At 43.8% G+C, this 20037-nt stretch overlaps 1 protein-coding gene across 1 annotated transcript in view; it reads left to right on the top strand.

Annotated features, from left to right (window-relative positions):
• Positions 1-20037, top strand: part of ptprn2 (protein tyrosine phosphatase receptor type N2) — a 258049-nt gene that overhangs the window by 67675 nt on the left and 170337 nt on the right. The window contains 6 exon segments of the mRNA XM_080751763.1: positions 13840-14078; positions 15739-16189; positions 16352-16657; positions 17857-17897; positions 18898-19137; positions 19639-19859. Of these exon segments, the coding sequence (XP_080607889.1) occupies positions 13840-14078; positions 15739-16189; positions 16352-16657; positions 17857-17897; positions 18898-19137; positions 19639-19859 (1498 nt within the window).

Raw genomic sequence — 20037 nt, 5'->3', positions numbered from 1 at the left:
CGTGCCTGTTGCTAAGGTATGGCAACATGATTGGTGTCTTGCAAGACACCAGTCATGTTGCCATACCTTAGCCTTTCCTGAACTGACGCAGCTGTGAACATGTGTACACAGCCAGCATATTACTCAATGCCAAACTTTGCACACACACTCCTTGCCTGCCAATCCACAACCTCCACCCCTCCAGGGACCCCCAGGGCTTATCTCCCGATTAGGACACTTTCCAGCATAGTGACATGCAGAACAAACTGTCCATATAGTATGGTTTACATAAAAGTCAGTTGTCTTTCACACACACACACACACACACACACACACACACACACACACACACACACACACACACACACACACACACACACACACACACACACACACATATATATATATACATATATATATATATATATATATATATATATATATATATTTCATTTATTTATTTCATAAATATTTTTCATCACAATTGGGTTTGTGGGGAGCCATCCCTGCTTCAAGCTGTCACAGCATGGCACCAACACTTCAAACTAGTTAAAAAACCCAATACAGCAGATCTACAAGCACCTCACAGATCTACAAGCACCTCGCACATGCCAGGGACAGAGTAGGTTGGCCTGTATAAGCCTTGCTGTCAACACACTATACTACACCACTCAGGCCACCAAGCCAGGTGTGGTCAATTAGTGCCTTCTTTTGATCAGTGGCTTCTGCTTGATGAGTGGCACCAGTCTGTCTTTGTTCCCTGGTCAGTCAAGTTCACTGGGAGAGAATGTTTCAGATCAGTGCAAGTGTATTTGTTTTCCATTTGGACTTACTGTGTTTTGTTGGTACAGTATGCGTGCGACTAACTAATATTTCTGATAATTCCAATTTGTTTGTTGTTTAATTAGCCGGATTGTGAATGCCCTGCATTTTTCTTTCATCTTTAGAACCACACGTGTGTAACAAAACAGAGTGGTGATCATTTGGTGTGGGTGAAGAGAAGAAAAACATTTCATTAAAGGAGTAGTTCACCCCCAAAGTGACTTTTTTTCTATTGAACTCAAGTCTCCATGGCGTGAGTAATACATTGAAAAAATAAGTCATTTTGGGGGTGAACTACTCCTTGAATGTCAGTTTTGTGGTGTTTTGACTGGACACCCTGAGGATATTGCCAGATAGACAGACAGACAGACAGACAGACAGACAGACAGACAGAGAATTGTAGGCCTTGCATTTATTTGACTTGGTTCCAACAGATGGCGAAAATAGCTAATCTTCAAGCTCACAATGCCTCACTGTTTGGACAAAGAGTTGAGGCGTTACATTTTGTAAAACACGGCCTTGTGAAAATAGCAGATCTACATGCTCACAACACCTCACAACGCAGGGCGGCGTGAGCATGTAGATCTGATATTTTCACAATTTCTGCCCCTAATATTTAATTTATCATTTTAAAAGTATTAAAAAGTCCTTAAATTGTCTCTTTAGAAATGTGCAGATAGCCTCTGTATACTGTTGAGTGGAAAAACAATGTTTCACATTAAGCTAAACATTTGGGACCACCCAAGATCATTTGGAGACCCCTCTAGGGGTCCCATAGTTGAACCACTGACTTATAAGGGGAGTATGGAGACCCCTCTAGGGGTCCCATAGTTGAACCACTGACTTATAAGGGGAGTATATGAGGCTGGATCCATCTGGAACACTGCACTAGGCTCTCGCCAGCTCTGTAGCTCTCCACACTTGAACAGTTGTGTCCTTAAATTCAATTATAATAATTAACCCCTGTATATACGGGCAATAGTTTCACATGACTTTGTGTACACAGCCAATAGTTTTACATGAACATGTTCAGGCTTTAGTACTGTACTGTCTCGTGTAGCCCAACAGAGCCCATCACAGCACAACACGGCCCACCAGAGCCCAATACAGCCTACCAGAGCCCAATAGACTCCAGCAAACCTAAGTCCAGCCCAGTCCTGCCCAATAGGAGTATAGACCAGGGAAGGGGGGTAGTTAGATGACTGCACCAGACTCCACCAGGCTGCTCCATGCTCCAGCCAGCTCTGTAGATCCTGTGTACACGGCACTCCTAACTCGAAAGGTCAAGGAAAAGGGTCGTTTTAGGCGTCAAAACAGGCCCTTTGTCCTTAACTCAGTGAATGCCACCCTTTATTCAAAATCTACAAAACTGGTGCCAGCCATTTTGCTTAATTTTGCCTTTTTATGGGGGCCAAAATCATATTTTGTACTTAAATTACATATATAAATCTATGCTTCTATCGAAAGCCACACTACCCCTCTTACAAAGGAAAACATGTATATTTATATATATATATCCTATCATTAGATTTGGGCTTCAATAGAACATGTGTAAGATGTCTTGATCATCATCATATGTGTGTGCTGTGATGGGCCCTGTGTGCAATCTGGAGTGCAATACCATTTGAAAACCACCAGAGGGTGGTCTCCTACTATCTGATCAACTAACAGAAGAAGGAAGAAGACGTCCATCTTTTTTTTGGTTTGGGCCTGTTGTTTACATTTTGGCCAGGCCTTTTAGCTAGCATGCTACACGACTTCGGAACCCTGGCGATCGCGATCAAGGATAGGTAGAGAAGAATGGATGGCACCGCTGGAATCCTGAGAATTTTCTGCGTTTTTTGAGTACTTATAGTTCGTCAGGGATGCACGGGAAAGTGTATAAACGAACGTTTTAGATAACATTTAAACGGCCGGAACCAATCTTCGGCTATACCGATTTTCCGCCGGACTGTGTTACACTGGTGCTACAGTCAAATCGGCCGTATCGCTCAGGTCACGGAGGCATATGGCCAACTTCTAGAGCGATTTTTTTTAAATTACAATTATGAAAAAATGATAAAACTTTTGATTAATTAAAAAGACGTAAAAGACGTTTATGGCACCGAGGTCCAAAGACGTATAAGACGTTTATGGCGTTCAGTGAGTTAGAATGAATAAAAAAATCAAAAAAATATGTTTTGTTTCAGGCAGGACACACGTTTCATATTTGAAGCATGCCCGATCTGGTCCATGGCCGGTTCTCAAAGTGAGGTCGGGGGGCCCACAATGTCCCTCTGAGGGGACACGGCACAGATTGTGTACACGAAGGGCAGGAGCAAGTGTTCAAGTCCCATAGAATCTATGGGAAATGTACACAGGCGTTTACAAAGTCTCTGAGTGTCCCACCAGGCTGGAGCAGCCTGGTGTTGTCTGGTGCAGTCCTGTCTACCCTAGTCTGGCCTATTCAAGCCAGATCTGGACAGTAATGGCCTGGTGGAGTCATCTAACTACCCCCTTTCCCCGGTCTATACTCCTACTCGGCTGGGCTGGACTTAGGTTCTCATGACCCTTTACGATTGCGAAAAAGACACCGAAACCCGGATTTTTGTCCTTAAAATCAATAAAAAAATCTAAAAAAATCTGTTTGTTTTACGCAGGAAACACTTTTCATATTTGAAGGATGCCTGATCCGATGGAATGGGTTTCGTGTCTCTCCGACACTTTGAACCCTTTATGATTGCGAAAAAGACACGAAATTTGCACGCCACCAACACGATTACACATTCTTTCGGATAAAAGACACTTATTCTGACTTACTTTTTGACGCTGAATCCAACAAACCCGGTCTCGTGTCTCTACGACACTCCTAACTCGAAAGGTCAAGGAAAAAGCCACTGTGTACACAGGCAATAGTTTTACATGACTTTGTGTACACGGCCAATAGTTTTACATGAACATGTCTAGGCTTTAGTACTGTACTGCCTCGTATAGCCCAACAGAGCCCAGCACAGAACAGCACAGCCCACCAGAGCCCAATACAGCCCCCCAGAGCCCAACAGAGTCCAGCAAACCTAAGTCCAGCCCAGTCCTGCCGAGTAGGAGTATAGACCGGGGAAAGGGGGTAGTTAGATGACTCCACCAGGCCATTACTGTCCAGATCTGGCTTGAATAGGCCAGACCAGGGTAGACAGGACTGCACCAGACTCCACCAGGCTGCTCCAGCCAGCTCTGTAGATCCTTGCACATGCGATTAACCACTGTGTACACGGGCATTAGTTTTAAGTTTTACATGAACCCTCAGAGGGACACTGTGGGCTTATCAAGTGGTCCATGGCCGGTTCTCAAAGTGAGGTCGGGGGGCCCACAGTGTCCCTCTGAGGGGACACGGCACAGACCGTGTACACGAAGGGCAGGAGCAAGTGTTCAAGTCCCATAGAATCTATGGGAAATGTACACAGGCATGTACAAAGTCACCAGTAGTTTTACATGAACCCTCAGAGGGACACTGTGGGCTTATCAAGTGGTCCATGGTCGGTTCTCAAAGTGAGGTCGGGGACCCTCAGAGGGACACTGTGGGCTTATCAAGTGGTCCATGGTCGGTCCTCAAAGTGAGGTCGGGGGACCCTCAGAGGGACACTGTGGGCTTATCAAGTGGTCCATGGTCGGTTCTCAAAGTGAGGTCGGGGGCCCACAGTGTCCCTCTGAGGGGACACGGCACAGACCGTGTACACAAAGGGCAGGAGCAAGTGTTCAAGTCCCATAGAATCTATGGGAAATGTACACAGGCGTGTACAAAGTCACCAGTAGTTTTACATGAACCCTCAGAGGGACACTGTGGGCTTATCAAGTGGTCCATGGTCGGTTCTCAAAGTGAGGTCGGGGGACCCTCAGAGGGACACTGTGGGCTTATCAAGTGGTCCATGGCCGGTTCTCAAAGTGAGGTCGGGGGGCCCACAATGTCCCTCTGAGGGGACACGGCACAGATTGTGTACACGAAGGGCAGGAGCAAGTGTTCAAGTCCCATAGAATCTATGGGAAATGTACACAGGCGTTTACAAAGTCTCTGAGTGTCCCACCAGGCTGGAGCAGCCTGGTGTTGTCTGGTGCAGTCCTGTCTACCCTAGTCTGGCCTATTCAAGCCAGATCTGGACAGTAATGGCCTGGTGGAGTCATCTAACTACCCCCTTTCCCCGGTCTATACTCCTACTCGGCTGGGCTGGACTTAGGTTTGCTGGACTCTGTTGGGCTCTGGGGGGCTGTATTGGGCTCTGGTGGGCTGTGCTGTTCTGTGCTGGGCTCTGTTGGGCTATACGAGGCAGTACAGTACTAAAGCCTAGACATGTTCATGTAAAACTATTGGCTGTGTACACAAAGTCATGTAAAACTATTGCCCGTATATACAGGGGTTAATTATTATAATTGAATTTAAGGACACAACTGTTCAAGTGTGGAGAGCTACAGAGCTGGCGAGAGCCTAGTGCAGTGTTCCAGACGGATCCAGCCTCATATACTCCCCTTATAAGTCAGTGGTTCAACTATGGGACCCCTAGAGGGGTCTCCATACTCCCCTTATAAGTCAGTGGTTCAACTATGGGACCCCTAGAGGGGTCTCCAAATGATCTTGGGTGGTCCCAAATGTTTAGCTTAATGTGAAACATTGTTTTTCCACTCAACAGTATACAGAGGCTATCTGCACATTTCTAAAGAGACAATTTAAGGACTTTTTAATACTTTTAAAATGATAAATTAAATATTAGGGGCAGAAATTGTGAAAATATCAGATCTACATGCTCACGCCGCCCTGCGTTGTGAGGTGTTGTGAGCATGTAGATCTGCTATTTTCACAAGGCCGTGTTTTACAAAATGTAACGCCTCAACTCTTTGTCCAAACAGTGAGGCATTGTGAGCTTGAAGATTAGCTATTTTCGCCATCTGTTGGAACCAAGTCAAATAAATGCAAGGCCTACAATTCTCTGTCTGTCTGTCTGTCTGTCTGTCTGTCTGTCTGTCTGTCTGTCTGTCTATCTATCTGGCAATATGTTCAGGGTGTCCAGTCAAAACACCACAAAACTGACATTCAAGGAGTAGTTCACCCCCAAAATGACTTATTTTTTCAATGTATTACTCACGCCATGGAGACTTGAGTTCAATAGAAAAAAAGTCACTTTGGGGGTGAACTACTCCTTTAATGAAATGTTTTTCTTCTCTTCACCCACACCAAATGATCACCACTCTGTTTTGTTACACACGTGTGGTTCTAAAGATGAAAGAAAAATGCAGGGCATTCACAATCCGGCTAATTAAACAACAAACAAATTGGAATTATCAGAAATATTAGTTAGTCGCACGCATACTGTACCAACAAAACACAGTAAGTCCAAATGGAAAACAAATACACTTGCACTGATCTGAAACATCCCAGTGAACTTGACTGACCAGGGAACAAAGACAGACTGGTGCCACTCATCAAGCAGAAGCCACTGATCAAAAGAAGGCACTAATTGACCACACCTGGCTTGGTGGCCTGAGTGGTGTAGTATAGTGTGTTGACAGCAAGGCTTATGCAGGCCAACCTACTCTGTCCCTGGCATGTGCGAGGTGCTTGTAGATCTGTGAGGTGCTTGTAGATCTGCTGTATTGGGTTTTTTAACTAGTTTGAAGTGTTGGTGCCGTGCTGTGACAGCTTGAAGCAGGGATGGCTCCCCACAAACCCAATTGTGATGAAAAATATTTATGAAATAAATAAATGAAATATATATATATATATATATATGTGTATATATATATATATGTGTGTGTGTGTGTGTGTGTGTGTGTGTGTGTGTGTGTGTGTGTGTGTGTGTGTGTGTGTGTGTGAAAGACAACTGACTTTTATGTAAACCATACTATATGGACAGTTTGTTCTGCATGTCACTATGCTGGAAAGTGTCCTAATCGGGAGATAAGCCCTGGGGGTCCCTGGAGGGGTGGAGGTTGTGGATTGGCAGGCAAGGAGTGTGTGTGCAAAGTTTGGCATTGAGTAATATGCTGGCTGTGTACACATGTTCACAGCGGCGTCAGTTCAGGAAAGGCTAAGGTATGGCAACATGACTGGTGTCTTGCAAGACACCAATCATGTTGCCATACCTTAGCAACAGGCACGATGAAAAGTACATTTAATTATTTCCCCCCTGTAGCCAAGGTATGGCAGCTGCCATAGCTTGCCATACCCAATTGACGCCCCTGCATGTTCACCTCCAGTAGGTTGGGAAAGTAGCCTGCCACCCTGTGGAAATAGGCTTGAACTGCAAGATAGGACCCTAAAACAAATAAAATGGAATAAAAAAGCATCCGTAAGACGGATGGGCGAACAAGTGGTGTCCATACGTAGATGGGGTCCCAGAGGACATGTAGAGCCCACCCCCTTATTTTTCACGCCCCCAGGGAACACACAGCGGGGTTTGGAAATTTGTCGTGTACACCAGCCCTAGGACCTCGGCTTCGTGGACCGATTTAACGATAGGGGTAATAAGGGTAATAATAATAATAATAATAATAATAATAAAGCTTTATTTGTATAGCACCTTTCATGACATGAAATGCAGCTCAAAGTGCTTTACAGAGCAGAAAATGAAGCACAGTTACTTAACAGAAAAAATAAAATACACATGAATACAATAAAGCAGAACAATAAAAACATAAAACATTGAAGAACAATTTCAGAACAGTGTGGACGTCAATAGCATCAAAGAGATAAAAAAAATAATTCAGCTAAAAGCAAGAGTAAAGAAATAGGTCTTGAGCTGTGCTTTAAAGCTATCCACAGAGGCTGCCTGTCTTAGGTGTAGTGGGAGTTTATTCCAAACTGTCGGTCCGTAGAAGCAGAAAGCTGCTTCACCATATTTTTTACATTTCATTTTAGGCACATCGAGTAGGTCAGCACTAGAAGACCTGAGTGGGCGGTTTGGAACGTATCTATGCAGGCAGTCATAGAGGTACGAAGGTGCCAGACCATTTAGAGCTTTATAAACAAGTAAAATAATTTTAAAATCAATCCTAAAAACAACCGGGAGCCAGTGTAGCGACGCTAAGACTGGAGTAATATGTTCTCTCATCTTTGCTTTAGTTAAAACTCTGGCTGCCGCATTTTGAACAAGTTGCAAACTGTCAGTTGTTTTCTTTGGCAGACCAGAGAGAAGTGCGTTGCAGTAATCAAGCCGAGAGAAAACAAAAGCGTGGATCAGCGTTTTTGCATCGTCCAATGTTAGATAGGCTCTAATTCGCGCAATATTTCTAAGGTGAAAGAAGGCAATCTTGGTGACATGATTAATGTGTGTATTAAAATTCAATTCAGCGTCAATGATCACTCCCAGGTTCTTTACAGAAGTGTTACTTTCTTTAGACAGGTTACCAAGTCTACTTATTATTGATTCTCTCTGCGCAGTAGAACCAATTATGAGAACTTCTGTCTTGTCCTCATTTAGTTTGAGAAAGTTCTCACTCATCCAGCATTTTATGCTAGACACACACGTCAGCAATGGGTCTAGAGCACAGGGGTCGTCCGGAGCTACCGAAAGGTACAGCTGGGTGTCATCAGCATAGAAATGGAAATTCACACCGTGAGCGGAAATAAGGACCAAGAATTGAGCCCTGTGGAATACCAGAGCAGATGTTGTGTTTGTTTGACTCAAAGTCAGCTAGATTAACAAAGTAGCTTCTGCCTGTTAGGTAGGAGTAAAACCAGGACAAAGCTGTGCCTGACAGCCCTACCCAGTGTTCAAGACGTTGTATTAGAATTGTATGGTCAATTGTGTCAAAAGCCGCCGTTTGATCCAGCAGTAGGAGAACGGATACATTTTTGTTATCAGCAGACACCCTAAGATCATTAATTACTTTTAAAAGTGCAGTTTCTGTGCTGTGTCCTTTCCTGAAGCCGGATTGGAATTTGTTGTGCACCTTATTGTTCTGCAGAAATACATCCAATTGATGAAAGATAATTTTTTCTAGGACCTTGCCCAGAAAAGGCAAATTGGAAATGGGTCTATAATTACACAGCATGGACGGGTCGAGGTTGTGTTTCTTGAGTAAGGGCTTAACTACGGCCGTTTTCAGTGTTTCTGGAAAGACACCTGATTGTATAGAGTTATTTACTATTTTTAGGATATCTCCAATCACACAGTCTACAACCTCTTTGAGAAATGGCGTGGGTATTGCATCCAGCGAGCAAGAAGACGATGTCATTTGCGATATGGTTTTACGAAGTTCCTCTTCATCAATTTCACAAAATGATACTAGGCTGCCCCTAGATTTATCTACACTTTTACACATGGCACCATTAACCGCATTTGCATTTGTGACAGTATTATTCATAATACCAGCTCGAATGTTCACAACGTACAGTCGTGCACACACACACACACACACACACACACACACACACACACACGCACAAGTCCGAGTCCCAAAACATGGTCTGTCTGGAAATGAGTGCAATCCCCCTGGAGTTGAGGGGTAGAGGTGTCACAGTCAATCAAGTCGGAGTCAGCCTCCTCCTGTTTCCCTCACCATCGGGCGTCTGCATCGCCACTGAACCCATTAACCAGCCACAGTTAAACCGTGGATCCTTTATGGCAGGGGTCTCAGGCCAAGGACCCCTTAGCTGAGAGAGATATGAAGCAGGGACCGCCTCTACATATATTAGTATAAATGTGTGATGCAGATTTTCATCGATTTCGTAGATAGATTCATAGACTTGTTTGACAACGCTGCTGTCGTCTGTCTATGTTGGATTTGTGTTAATGTGTATTGTCTAGGGGTGTAACAATATAGTAACTGTATTGAAATATCGTTTTTGAGCTGTGTGGAAACACAGCTTCAGTTAAGAGGTGATCTCAACGCGGGACTTTCTGAGGACTTTTTGCCCGTTGGCTGTCCATGTCACATGGTAACCGAGCTAGTTTCATGATTGGCCCTCCAGACGATGGGGGGAAAGAACTGCATTAGGGCCAATAGCAGGGAGTTTACCGCTCCTCCGGACTATGGAAAAAAGGACTGGTGTAATGAAATATTTTGTCCAGCAGGGAGCACCATTCCTTCACACTGAGGCCAGGCCAGTGGAGTGTGTGTGTGTGTGTGTGCGTGGCTGCGTGCCTGTGTGTGTGTGTGTGTGTGTGCGTGATAACTCACGTAACGTTGCTGAAGAAAAAACAAAGATAATTCCAATTCCAAACAATGTCCATGGCATTATAGGGACAGCACTTGTTGGCGATTTAAGGATAGCATTTTTAATTCCCTCAATAGAGTTTAAAACGACCAGTTCTACCGGAGCTAGCATTAGCCATTAGCCAAACTGTGGACAGTGTGGAGAGAGGAGGAAGGAAGCGTGTTGCCAGACTTATGGGAGAGAAACAAGCAAACTGGTATATAGATCATAAAAAGTGCGCTCCCCTCCTTTACTGTATGGTGAATTGACAACGTAGTGTGTTTGTGTCAGCCGAGCCCAGGGATGGATTAACGCCCCGCGAGGGCCGAGCCCAGGGACGGATTAACCCCGCGAGGGCCCCCCCCCCCAAAAAAGGGCCCCCCCTAAAAAAAAGGGCCCCCCCTAAAAAAGATTTTTTTTTTTTCAAACTTTTTTTTTTTTTTTTTCAAAAAAAAATTTTTTCAAACTTTTTTTTTCAATTTTTTTTTTTCAAACTTTTTTTTTTCAAAACATTTTTCTGAACACAGCTTAATATTGACAATTGTCAATTCTTGTTAACTTAAAAAATCGAAGTATATCGAAATGAAAACAGCTAAAATCGAATCGTATCGTTTTATTTTGTATCGTATCGAATTGGCAGTGCAAAGAATCGATTGTATCGATACACCTTCTTGTGCATTACATTTAGAATTTTTAAGAAGAAAAAATGAAAAGGAGGGGTTTAATTACTTTTCTTTTCCATATAGCTACACTGGTCTATCGATAGATGTGTGTAATATCTCTGGGTTCATGTCAAGGTGCAGGTTTGTCTATATGTGTTCAAATACAATGTCCATGTATTTGGCAGATAATCACTGTGTTTACTTATTTATATCCATAATAATACATGTTTCCCTTAAAAACCTGCACTATCCACACCTTTCACACAGATTACATTTCTTTGCTAAATAGTTATTATATCGATTTTAAATCATTGAATCAAATCGTATCATATCGCCATGAATGAACCAATATAGTCCATGTATCGTATCGTCAACAATGTATTGTGATCTGTATCGAATCGCTATTAAAATGTATCGTTACACCCCTAGTATTTTCAGACATTTAACCACTTAAATCGTCTATATTTTGTAAACTTGACCTTTCACTATGTACTTGGTCTGCTCTTTTTTACCTCTACATCCAACCTATTTGCCGAAAATAGCCGATCTACAAGGCGCTGCGAGGTGTTGAGAGCTTGTAGATCTATTTTTGGCTAAAGTTCTCCTTGGAATAGGGATGTGAGGGTTCAAGTTGTTAATTTAAAAGAATTGAATTATCCTATCACACAAGGATTTGGCGGCCCCCCTGTAGTAATTCTGAGGATCCCCTAAGGGGGCCCAGACCCTGTTGAAGACCCCTGCTTTATGGGTCCTCCAGGGGTCGAAACCAGACCCTCACAGCCAGCCCACATCTGTACCAATGACGGTGGCGTGTGTGATAATGGCCCGCGCTGGACGCGTGGCAGGTACTGTACATACACCCAGATCTGGGCAAGCTTGGGATTGTTAAGTGTTATTGTGGTTCGCCTGAATGGAAGGGATGCGTTCCAGAACGGTGACAACATATGCTTCTTTTGTTGCTCCTTTTCAGAGCTGCCAAGAATGACTGGCGGCATCTGTAGCTCGTCTGCATAGCTCAGATCCTCATCTGGCACCCCTGTGAATATCTATGAGAATAATATGTACCCCACACACACACCGTCTGAGAATACCTACCATCTATGGGTGAAAGACCAGGCTAATGAAAACATTCTCTATGTTGATGCTTTTAAATTATTATTATAATTTTTTCTTACCACGCATTCCTACCCAGGCGGTGTTGCGCTTTGTCTCGCTAGACGAGTGCTACTTAAGAGCCCCAGAAGAGGGTGTGGTATGATGAAGCTTCTGATGAGAATTTGAGCTTTTGCAACCGAGCTGACTTCAGCTCATTAAAAAGTGCTCCCGCGGTGGAATGAGTGAAAGTTCATCAAGTGAGCCGGTTGGCCTAACACAAAAGTATAGCTTCTTTGGTATTTCTCTATGTTATTTGGCGATGGAATGCTATGCCTTTTGGCTCTTTGGGAATGGGGCCATGTTTTGGGTGTCTCTTTAGCTCGGGCAGATCCATCTGGCCTTGGCACTGCGGTGCTTTGCCCCTGCCCAGGAGCTCTGCATCCCAACTATGTGTTGGCAATTAGCAGAGATGCTGGCAACACGACAAGGCACAATGTGGCATTCTCTCAGGCCTTGGTGACTGCATGCATGCATGCATGCGTGCGTGCGTGCGTGCGTGCGTGCTCACGCACGTATTCAATAATCATAATATTTTTTACTGCCTTATAACTTCAGGCTCTGTATCTACTCTGGTATTCTAATTCATCCTTGCTCTACGCCTGAAGTTATCATGTTTTTCGCTGTCATGTTACACCCATAACCATATAAATACAACACTAAAAGTGTAAAAGCTGTTGTGTTACAAACTGTTTAAAAAAAAAAAAAAAAAAATATATATATATATATATATATATATATATATATATATATATATATATATATATATATATATATTCCTTTCATGTTCTGCTTTGACCTGCTTCTTATTTCAGTTAAGGATGTTTTTGAGACCTGGTTTGTGAAACAAGTGGAAGGGGATAAAGGGGTGGGGTAATCTTAATTTTCCACACAGCGACCACATAAGCTACTGCTAGAAGTCAGATATGGACTTATATCAATGTAAGCCAGGGGTCTTCAACGTTTTCAGGCCAAGGACCCCTTAGTTGAGAGAGAGATGAAGCAGGGACCCCCACAACCTTTTCAGAGATTCCATACAGTATTAGTTTCATTGTTTGACAGCGCTATCATCAGTGTATTTTGGATTCATGTCAACTTGTGTTTTCAGATACGTATTTAACCACTTGAACCGTCAATACTTACAGTAACTTGACATTTCACTCTGTGCTCTTTTTACCCTACCAAACGTCGAAAATATAGCGATATAGCGAATAGCCGATCTACAAGCGTAGATCGGCTATTTTTCTCAGAATATGGACGCTAGGATTCAAGTGGTTAATATAAAAAAGTATAAAAAAGTTTCTATCACACAAAGATTTGGAGGACCCCCTGTAGTAACTCTGAGGACCCCCTAGGGGTCCCAGACCCCCTGTTGAAGACCCCTGATGTAAGCAACACAGTACTTGGACTTGAATTGACCATTTGCTGACACCCAGTGCTAAAGACATGATCCTATCGATATCAAATATTTTACTATTTGAATTGAATCCATTGAAAGGAGGCGTTTTTTCTCCTTTGTACATACATTACAGTGTTTTATATTTGTTGATGACATGTATTTGTTTATGCTATGTTGATGTTGATGAATTGAATACATGGCATAAAAAAGGACCACAATGGAAAGTCCCCAGTACTTTTTTGTGTTATCCTTTTAGCCTTAACCCATTCAAACCGTGAAAACACCAGTGTCATTTTAGATTTTATCTTTGGATGTTCAAAAATAGCAGATATACAAGCTCACAGCGCGGCACCGAGTGCCGCACTGCGAGCTTGTAGATCTGCTATTTTTTTTAAACGTGAAAATTTGTGTATATATATATATATATTTTTAAAACAAACTTTTGTAAATCTTTGCTTCTGGGGAGGTCCCTGGAACGAAATATTTTCAGATGGGGGTCCGGGGGGTCATATTTTTCTAGGAGTTCTTGACATAAAAAGATTTGAGCACCACTGATCATCATAGAAACATAGGTTTTTCAGAAAACCGTTAGGATTTAGAAGGTTTCGAAGGCGTTTGCAGAGTCAATCAATCCCAATCTCCGTCCGTGTCTCTGGTGGCAGGTCTGACGTGGCAGGACGACATCACGCAGCAGGTCATCTCCAGAGAGCTGTCCAAGTTGAGGAGGGTCCCCTTCCGCCGCCCCACCACGGCCCCCGGTGCGCGGACCCTTTACGGCGGCTCCAGGGACAGGCAGCTTAGCAGGAGCCTCCAGAAGTACCTGAAGACCCTGGGCTTCCTGCCGCCGTCTGAAGTCACAGTCGGACGACTCGGGGCCCCGGGCGAAGGGATTGGGACTCAGGTAATGTACCTGGAAAAAGGGCTCAGAGTTTATCGCCCGCTCAAATCCATTCTTAAACTTGCCGAGATCTGATGGGATTGTAGATGTGTCATTGGGTCTGTAATACTCTTATTCTTAAGCGTTCTGCCATTGAGAAGATCATGAGATCCAAAATCGTTTTGTTTAAGCACGCCTATTACCAAGGGTACAAGACGAACAATCCGAAACAAGACCAAAGGGGAAAGACTTATCTTGTTGTTAGGGAGCACATAACGGAAGACTTCTTGTCCTTTTTTACTGCCGCATCCAAATGGGCTCGTGAGATGTCCTCTCATTGTTTTGTTACCCTTCCCCTCTTTTCCCCCCTGTGGTGCCAGGAGCGACATTTTTACACAAAGACCCCCCCATCACATCTTCACATCATTCAATCACCATATTTGAGGGGGCAAAACCCTGGGGTGTTGCGTGAATGAATGAATGAGCTTCTGCATCCATCCCTCAGAGGCCAAACGTATACTTCCTGCTGCCATGTCAGTGCAACATTAATGCCATCCACACAGTTGAAAAGTTCAGGACCTTCCATATAGATGAGATGAGGCCCTTTTGTTCTGTTGGCGGGATGGAAGATGGCAAACATGGTTTAGTTTGAATGGTAGAGCCCCCTGCTCCTGCTGGGCTGATGCCATTATGGCATCCCCCAATGCACCAGACTTGGGAAGCAAGCATGACATTACGTTTCTTCCCCATACATTGGAGAAGAACGGGCAATGGCATCAAAGGAGGGAGATTGATGGTATTAGAGACAAAGTGTGAAGGCCTGTAAATGCCGTTGTGCCTACACATGTACATGCTCGAATTCATCATGTGTCAAATATAAAAAGTCATATTACGGCTTATTTCGAAATGCATCATTCTTGTCTTTTTTCATGTTTTGGATAAGGTTACTCTTTTGCTGATGAGTAGATACCGTAAGGGTAAGGCTTTTCTTTTCTTTTTTTTTCATCTTTTTTTGTGTTGATGTGAAATGTGTGAAATTACTCTTTGAGTGACACTATCTCATCTGTGATTTCCATAATGCAATTTCCAAGGGCAGTTGTCTTTGGATCTAGGATCCATATTCATATCCTGTCCTGTCGAGCAAAGCCCGGGTCCTCTCGCTTCTATTTTCTCCCCTTCATGCTAAAACCTGTCACAACAGCGATGACCCGCACAACCCGTGTGCTAATCTCAAACCGACAAATGCAGACCCGAGGCCCATTCTATAGCTGCGCTCTGCCACTGTGGGTCGAAATAGATTGAATATTGTCATTGTCGGGCAGAAACCTTGTATCTCCAGTTTCAGATAATGTTTTTTCGAAATTAAAGCCCTACTTCATCATACAAGCGTGTTGAACAAACATAGTAGATCTACAAGCACACAATGCCTCGCGACACAAGGCGGTGTGTGCTTGTAGCTATTTTAAAAAAGGAACAGTTTTGGACATGGTTTCCACCCGACAACGACGATATGCAGGTGTGTGTGTGTGTGTGTGTGTGTGTGTGTGTGTGTGTGTGTGTGTGTGTGTGTGTGTGTGTGTGTGTGTGTGTCTATGTACACACAGACACTGTATGTGCATGCATGCTTGCGTGCGTGTGATTTTTTAAATCTCTAAATGGATGGAAATTGTATTTCATATTGCAGAGCGAAGACTTCAGCTCTGATAGTCGTTCGGACTCCGGCCAGCCAAAGCCTCAGCAGGGCTGGCGAAAGTCCACCGTCTACAGTCTGGAGAAGAACCCAGCTAACCATCGTCCTGTTACCAAGGTCTTCACTCAGAGCGGGGAGGGCAGGCTCCCTCTGATGGCCTCGGCCTTCTCCAGCCAGGAGCCAGCAGGCAGGAGCAGGCTCCTCTCCAGCCCACTGGAGCGCCTTCTCGCTGGGGCAACGGGTCCTCGGCAGCAGGGCGGCGAGACTCGGTGGCCTGGGGGAAGGCTCCGCTACCTGGGCTACGCACCGACATCTCCAGGCGACCCCAGACAGACTCTGTCAGTGTCGCAGGCGGCGAAATCCTCCAGGCCTGATCTCGAGAGATTGCTATTCACACCAGGCTCAGAGCGGCCGATAGCCAAAGAACCACTCGGTGTCATGGATGGTAAGATCCCTTTTTTTTTTTTTTGATTTGACGTTATATATCACACTGACATTTAGTATTTTCACTGTACAATATCATCTCGTTTTCCCCCCGTTAGGGATACTAATGTTGTCAAACTCTCTGTGTGTCGACATCCATAATCTTTCTCTCCACCTTTCCTAGAGCGATTCCTCCAGAACTTGGTGAACCAGTTGGGAAGGCACAGCAGCGTCGACATGGAGGATCTGATGGGCAGGGACATGGACCAGCTGACCGAGGCCATCTCGGAGGCTCTGCAGGCGGCGGACGAGGGCCGATCAGAGGCTGCTGGGGCCCGGCCAGGGCCCGCAGGGGCCTCCAAGGCCATGGGAGATGACGGCGAGGACAAAAGGGAGCCACCAGCTTCTGTTGACCGAGAACAGGAGGAGCAGCCGCCGTCTGAAGACCAGGATGCCGTGCTGGAAAACCTTCTGAGAGGACAAGTCCAAGGTACTGTACAAGTAGGGGGAGTTATGTCGCTGCAGATTAAGGCCAGACTCTCAAACTGTTAGGACATTTAAAAATTGGGTTGATCGCACACTTTCACAGATTCTCGTCTCTCATAATCGCAAAAAACATACTCACAGTACAAGATCAGGCTCTACAAATAGTTCACACACAATGCTGCTGCTGCTGTATTTTTATTGCTGTCAACGTTTTGATTACTGAGTGATCTTTTTCATGGTTTGCACTAGTTTGCACTAGCCTTACATTAAGAAACTCCTACCGAGAATTCCGCATTGTGACGTTGAGAGTCTTACAGACTTTGTCATACAGTCATGCTGGTTGGTCAGCAAAACGGTCTTAGTGGCTCGACACATGCACAAATTCCAAATATAAGACACCGTCGTCATTCTCCCAACTGTTAATGACTACGGCACGATGTATTAGTCTGTTGTTTTCAATAAAAAATACTTTTTACCAAGAGTGTGGCGGAGTGTCACTGCTTTTCCACAACGCTGGTTAAACATGGCTGCACTTATCACGTGACGTTCATCCTTTCCCCCATTCGCTCATACAAGGACATGACGTATGTGTAGACGGAAGAGTGCACAATAATGCTTCCCAGCCACCAAGAGGCGCTGTTGCAACCAACATTGTGGCAAACGGGGAAAAGCAGTGACACTTCGTAAACACGTTGTTTATTGAAAACAACGGACTAATACATTGTGCAAGGTTACCGCCGTAGTCATTAACAGTTGGGAGAATGACGACAGTGTCAAGGTGTTGAGGATATTCTGGTCAAACAGAATCAGGGTGCTTATTGCTGGCTCACTGGAAACACTGCTACACCTTCCATGGGTCTCAAAATTGGGGGGGGCTTCAGAATGGACCCTTACGGGTGTGTAACACTGAGAGTGTACAAATGGAACCAAATGGACCTGCAAGGGTCCATTTGTTTTGGACACACAAGGTTTCCACCCAACAGAGTTGATATACTGTATAATGTGTAGCGAAACATACAAAGTGGATTATCGTAACAGTGTTATTACCAAGTTGCATTATAGTTGCCTTAAGTAGATGTCTTTGGTAGAAAGCTTTTCCTTTTACGAGTGATTAGTTCTGAGCCAAAATCACACTTTTGTCTGTGTTAAAATACAGTTGGCAGCTTTCACAATTCTCCTCACATATATTGTGTTTGTTCACAGGCCAACAACTTGATGCCACAGACAAAGAGCCAGCTGACAAGGTGATTTACAATTATTCTACTCAACCAATAAATTGGTTTCTAAGGGAGAAAGACTTCCTCCAACCTTTTCACCTTCATATTTAAAGTTTGCTTTGAGGTTATTTTTTGAAAGTTTTCCTGGCTAACTTGTATCATTTAATGATGTGGGGAATTGAATGTAATACAATAATTGTGATAAGCTTGTGTATGGACTTTAAACAATTTTGGACCCTGATGTTTTGTTTGAACTCTCAACAAGTAAAATGAAATCTGAATAGATCTTTTTGCTATCTTCACAGGCTGAAGCAATGATAGTCTTCAAATTAAATTAAACATTTTGTATGATTTAATAACACTGTAAAAGCCAATGATTGCATCTGTTAATGGTTGACAAACCACTGAATGGCATGGGACCTTGGATAAGTATTCAAACCTGCAGACTGAATTCCATCAACTTTTATAATGTTTTTAGAGCTTTATATTCAACGCGAATAATGACTTTTCAAATGAACGAATAGGCTCTTGTACAAGACAAGAAAACTTTGGGACTAAAACGTATGATGATGGGAAGAATATATTTTGAAAAGACCTCAGCTGCTGGTAAATATATACTGTACATATCTATCCACTGTAGTGGTGGAAAGTAACAATGATAGATGTCATAAATATGTCATAGATCAGTGGTACATGTACTCAAGTACTGTACTTGAGTTAAAAAAAATACATTAGTGGAGGACAACCATTTCAGAGACAAATATTGTACTTTTATTCTACTATAATTATTTGAAAACTTCATTTACTAGTTACTTTGTAGATTTGGATTATTGCAAAACCTCTGCAGACCTATGTATGTATACTATTTACTTTCGCAATTTTAAAATAGCCAATCTACCAGCTCACAGCTTTCAGATCTGCAATTTTCAAAGGATTTTTATACATTTGGAAACTTGTGAAATGGGACCTTCTGCATAACGAGTGCCATTACTTTCGGTACTCTAAGTATATTTTGTTTCCTCTGTAGGACGCAGCCTTCCTCTCCAAGCTGCTGGACTACCTGGACCTGGAACCGTTCAGTGACGGCCAGGGAGTGGACGGTCCGACAGAGGTCATCGGCGGCGGTGGACCGGCGGCTTCGGGCCAGAGAACTGTGGGACTGGAGAACGTCCAGAGTCGGACCGTCCAGGGCCAGGCTCCTCCTCCCACTGCAGACGACCCGGGCCAGAAGAGGAAGACCGCAGAGGGAGAGTCGGCCGCGAGACAAGTAAGGATGGGACGATAATCGTTATTATCGTTTATCCTGATCAAAAACACTCACAATAATCCTATCGTGGAGATATAATTTATCGTGAAATGATCTTCCGTCATGCACTGGAATCAATTCACCTTTTATTTGCCGAGCTGCATATCCGTTAACATTTAAACCCTCTATAATTGATGAAACGGACCTGGAAATAACGTACTTGATAGTCTTTTTTTCACTCTCTATCAAATCTCTTAAAGCCGATCTACAAGCTCACAAGTTGTGAGCTTGTAGATTGCTTTTTTTTTTTTTTGTCCAAGAGATTTGGTACCCCAGCCTAATAAATGGATGCGTTGCAAATGCGTTGTGACCTTGTGGATCTGCTATTTTTTGGCAAATGTTCTGCCCCAGCATAATGGATGTAATGGCGGGGTATTTTGATTATCACGATAATATGGTAATTCGCAATTTCTTGGGTCACAATAATCGTGACATGAATCTTTCATATGGTCCCATCCCTAGAGACAAGGGCAAGTGATGATGGGGGAGGTGGAGGCCCCGGACGTGGCGCTGGAGGCCCAGGTGCAGAAGCTGATCCAGGGGATGGAGGAGGGGAAAGGCGCCGGCAGGCTGGAGGAACCGGAGAAGAAGAACATGAAGGTCAAGATGGTGCACATCGGCGTGAAGGAGTTCTCCAGCCGGGGGAAGGACAGGCACTTTGGCTACATCATCACCAACTCTGAGTGAGTATAGTGTTCTGATGTGAGCTATATCCATAACCATCAGTTACACTTCATATTACAGGGTTGCTGTTGTTTTTTTTTCACGTTAGGCAACAGATTTGTATTTTCTTTTTAGTATTTATTCACACTAGGGCATTAACCAAAAAGTCGACAAGTCGACTTGATTACACAAGTCGAC

The sequence above is a fragment of the Nannobrachium achirus genome (assembly GCF_963921795.1).
Source record: "Nannobrachium achirus genome assembly, chromosome: 21".
Lineage (NCBI taxonomy): Eukaryota > Metazoa > Chordata > Actinopteri > Myctophiformes > Myctophidae > Nannobrachium > Nannobrachium achirus.
The sequence above is the reverse complement of the archived record's forward strand: the minus strand, read 5'-3'. Positions and strand labels throughout refer to the sequence as shown.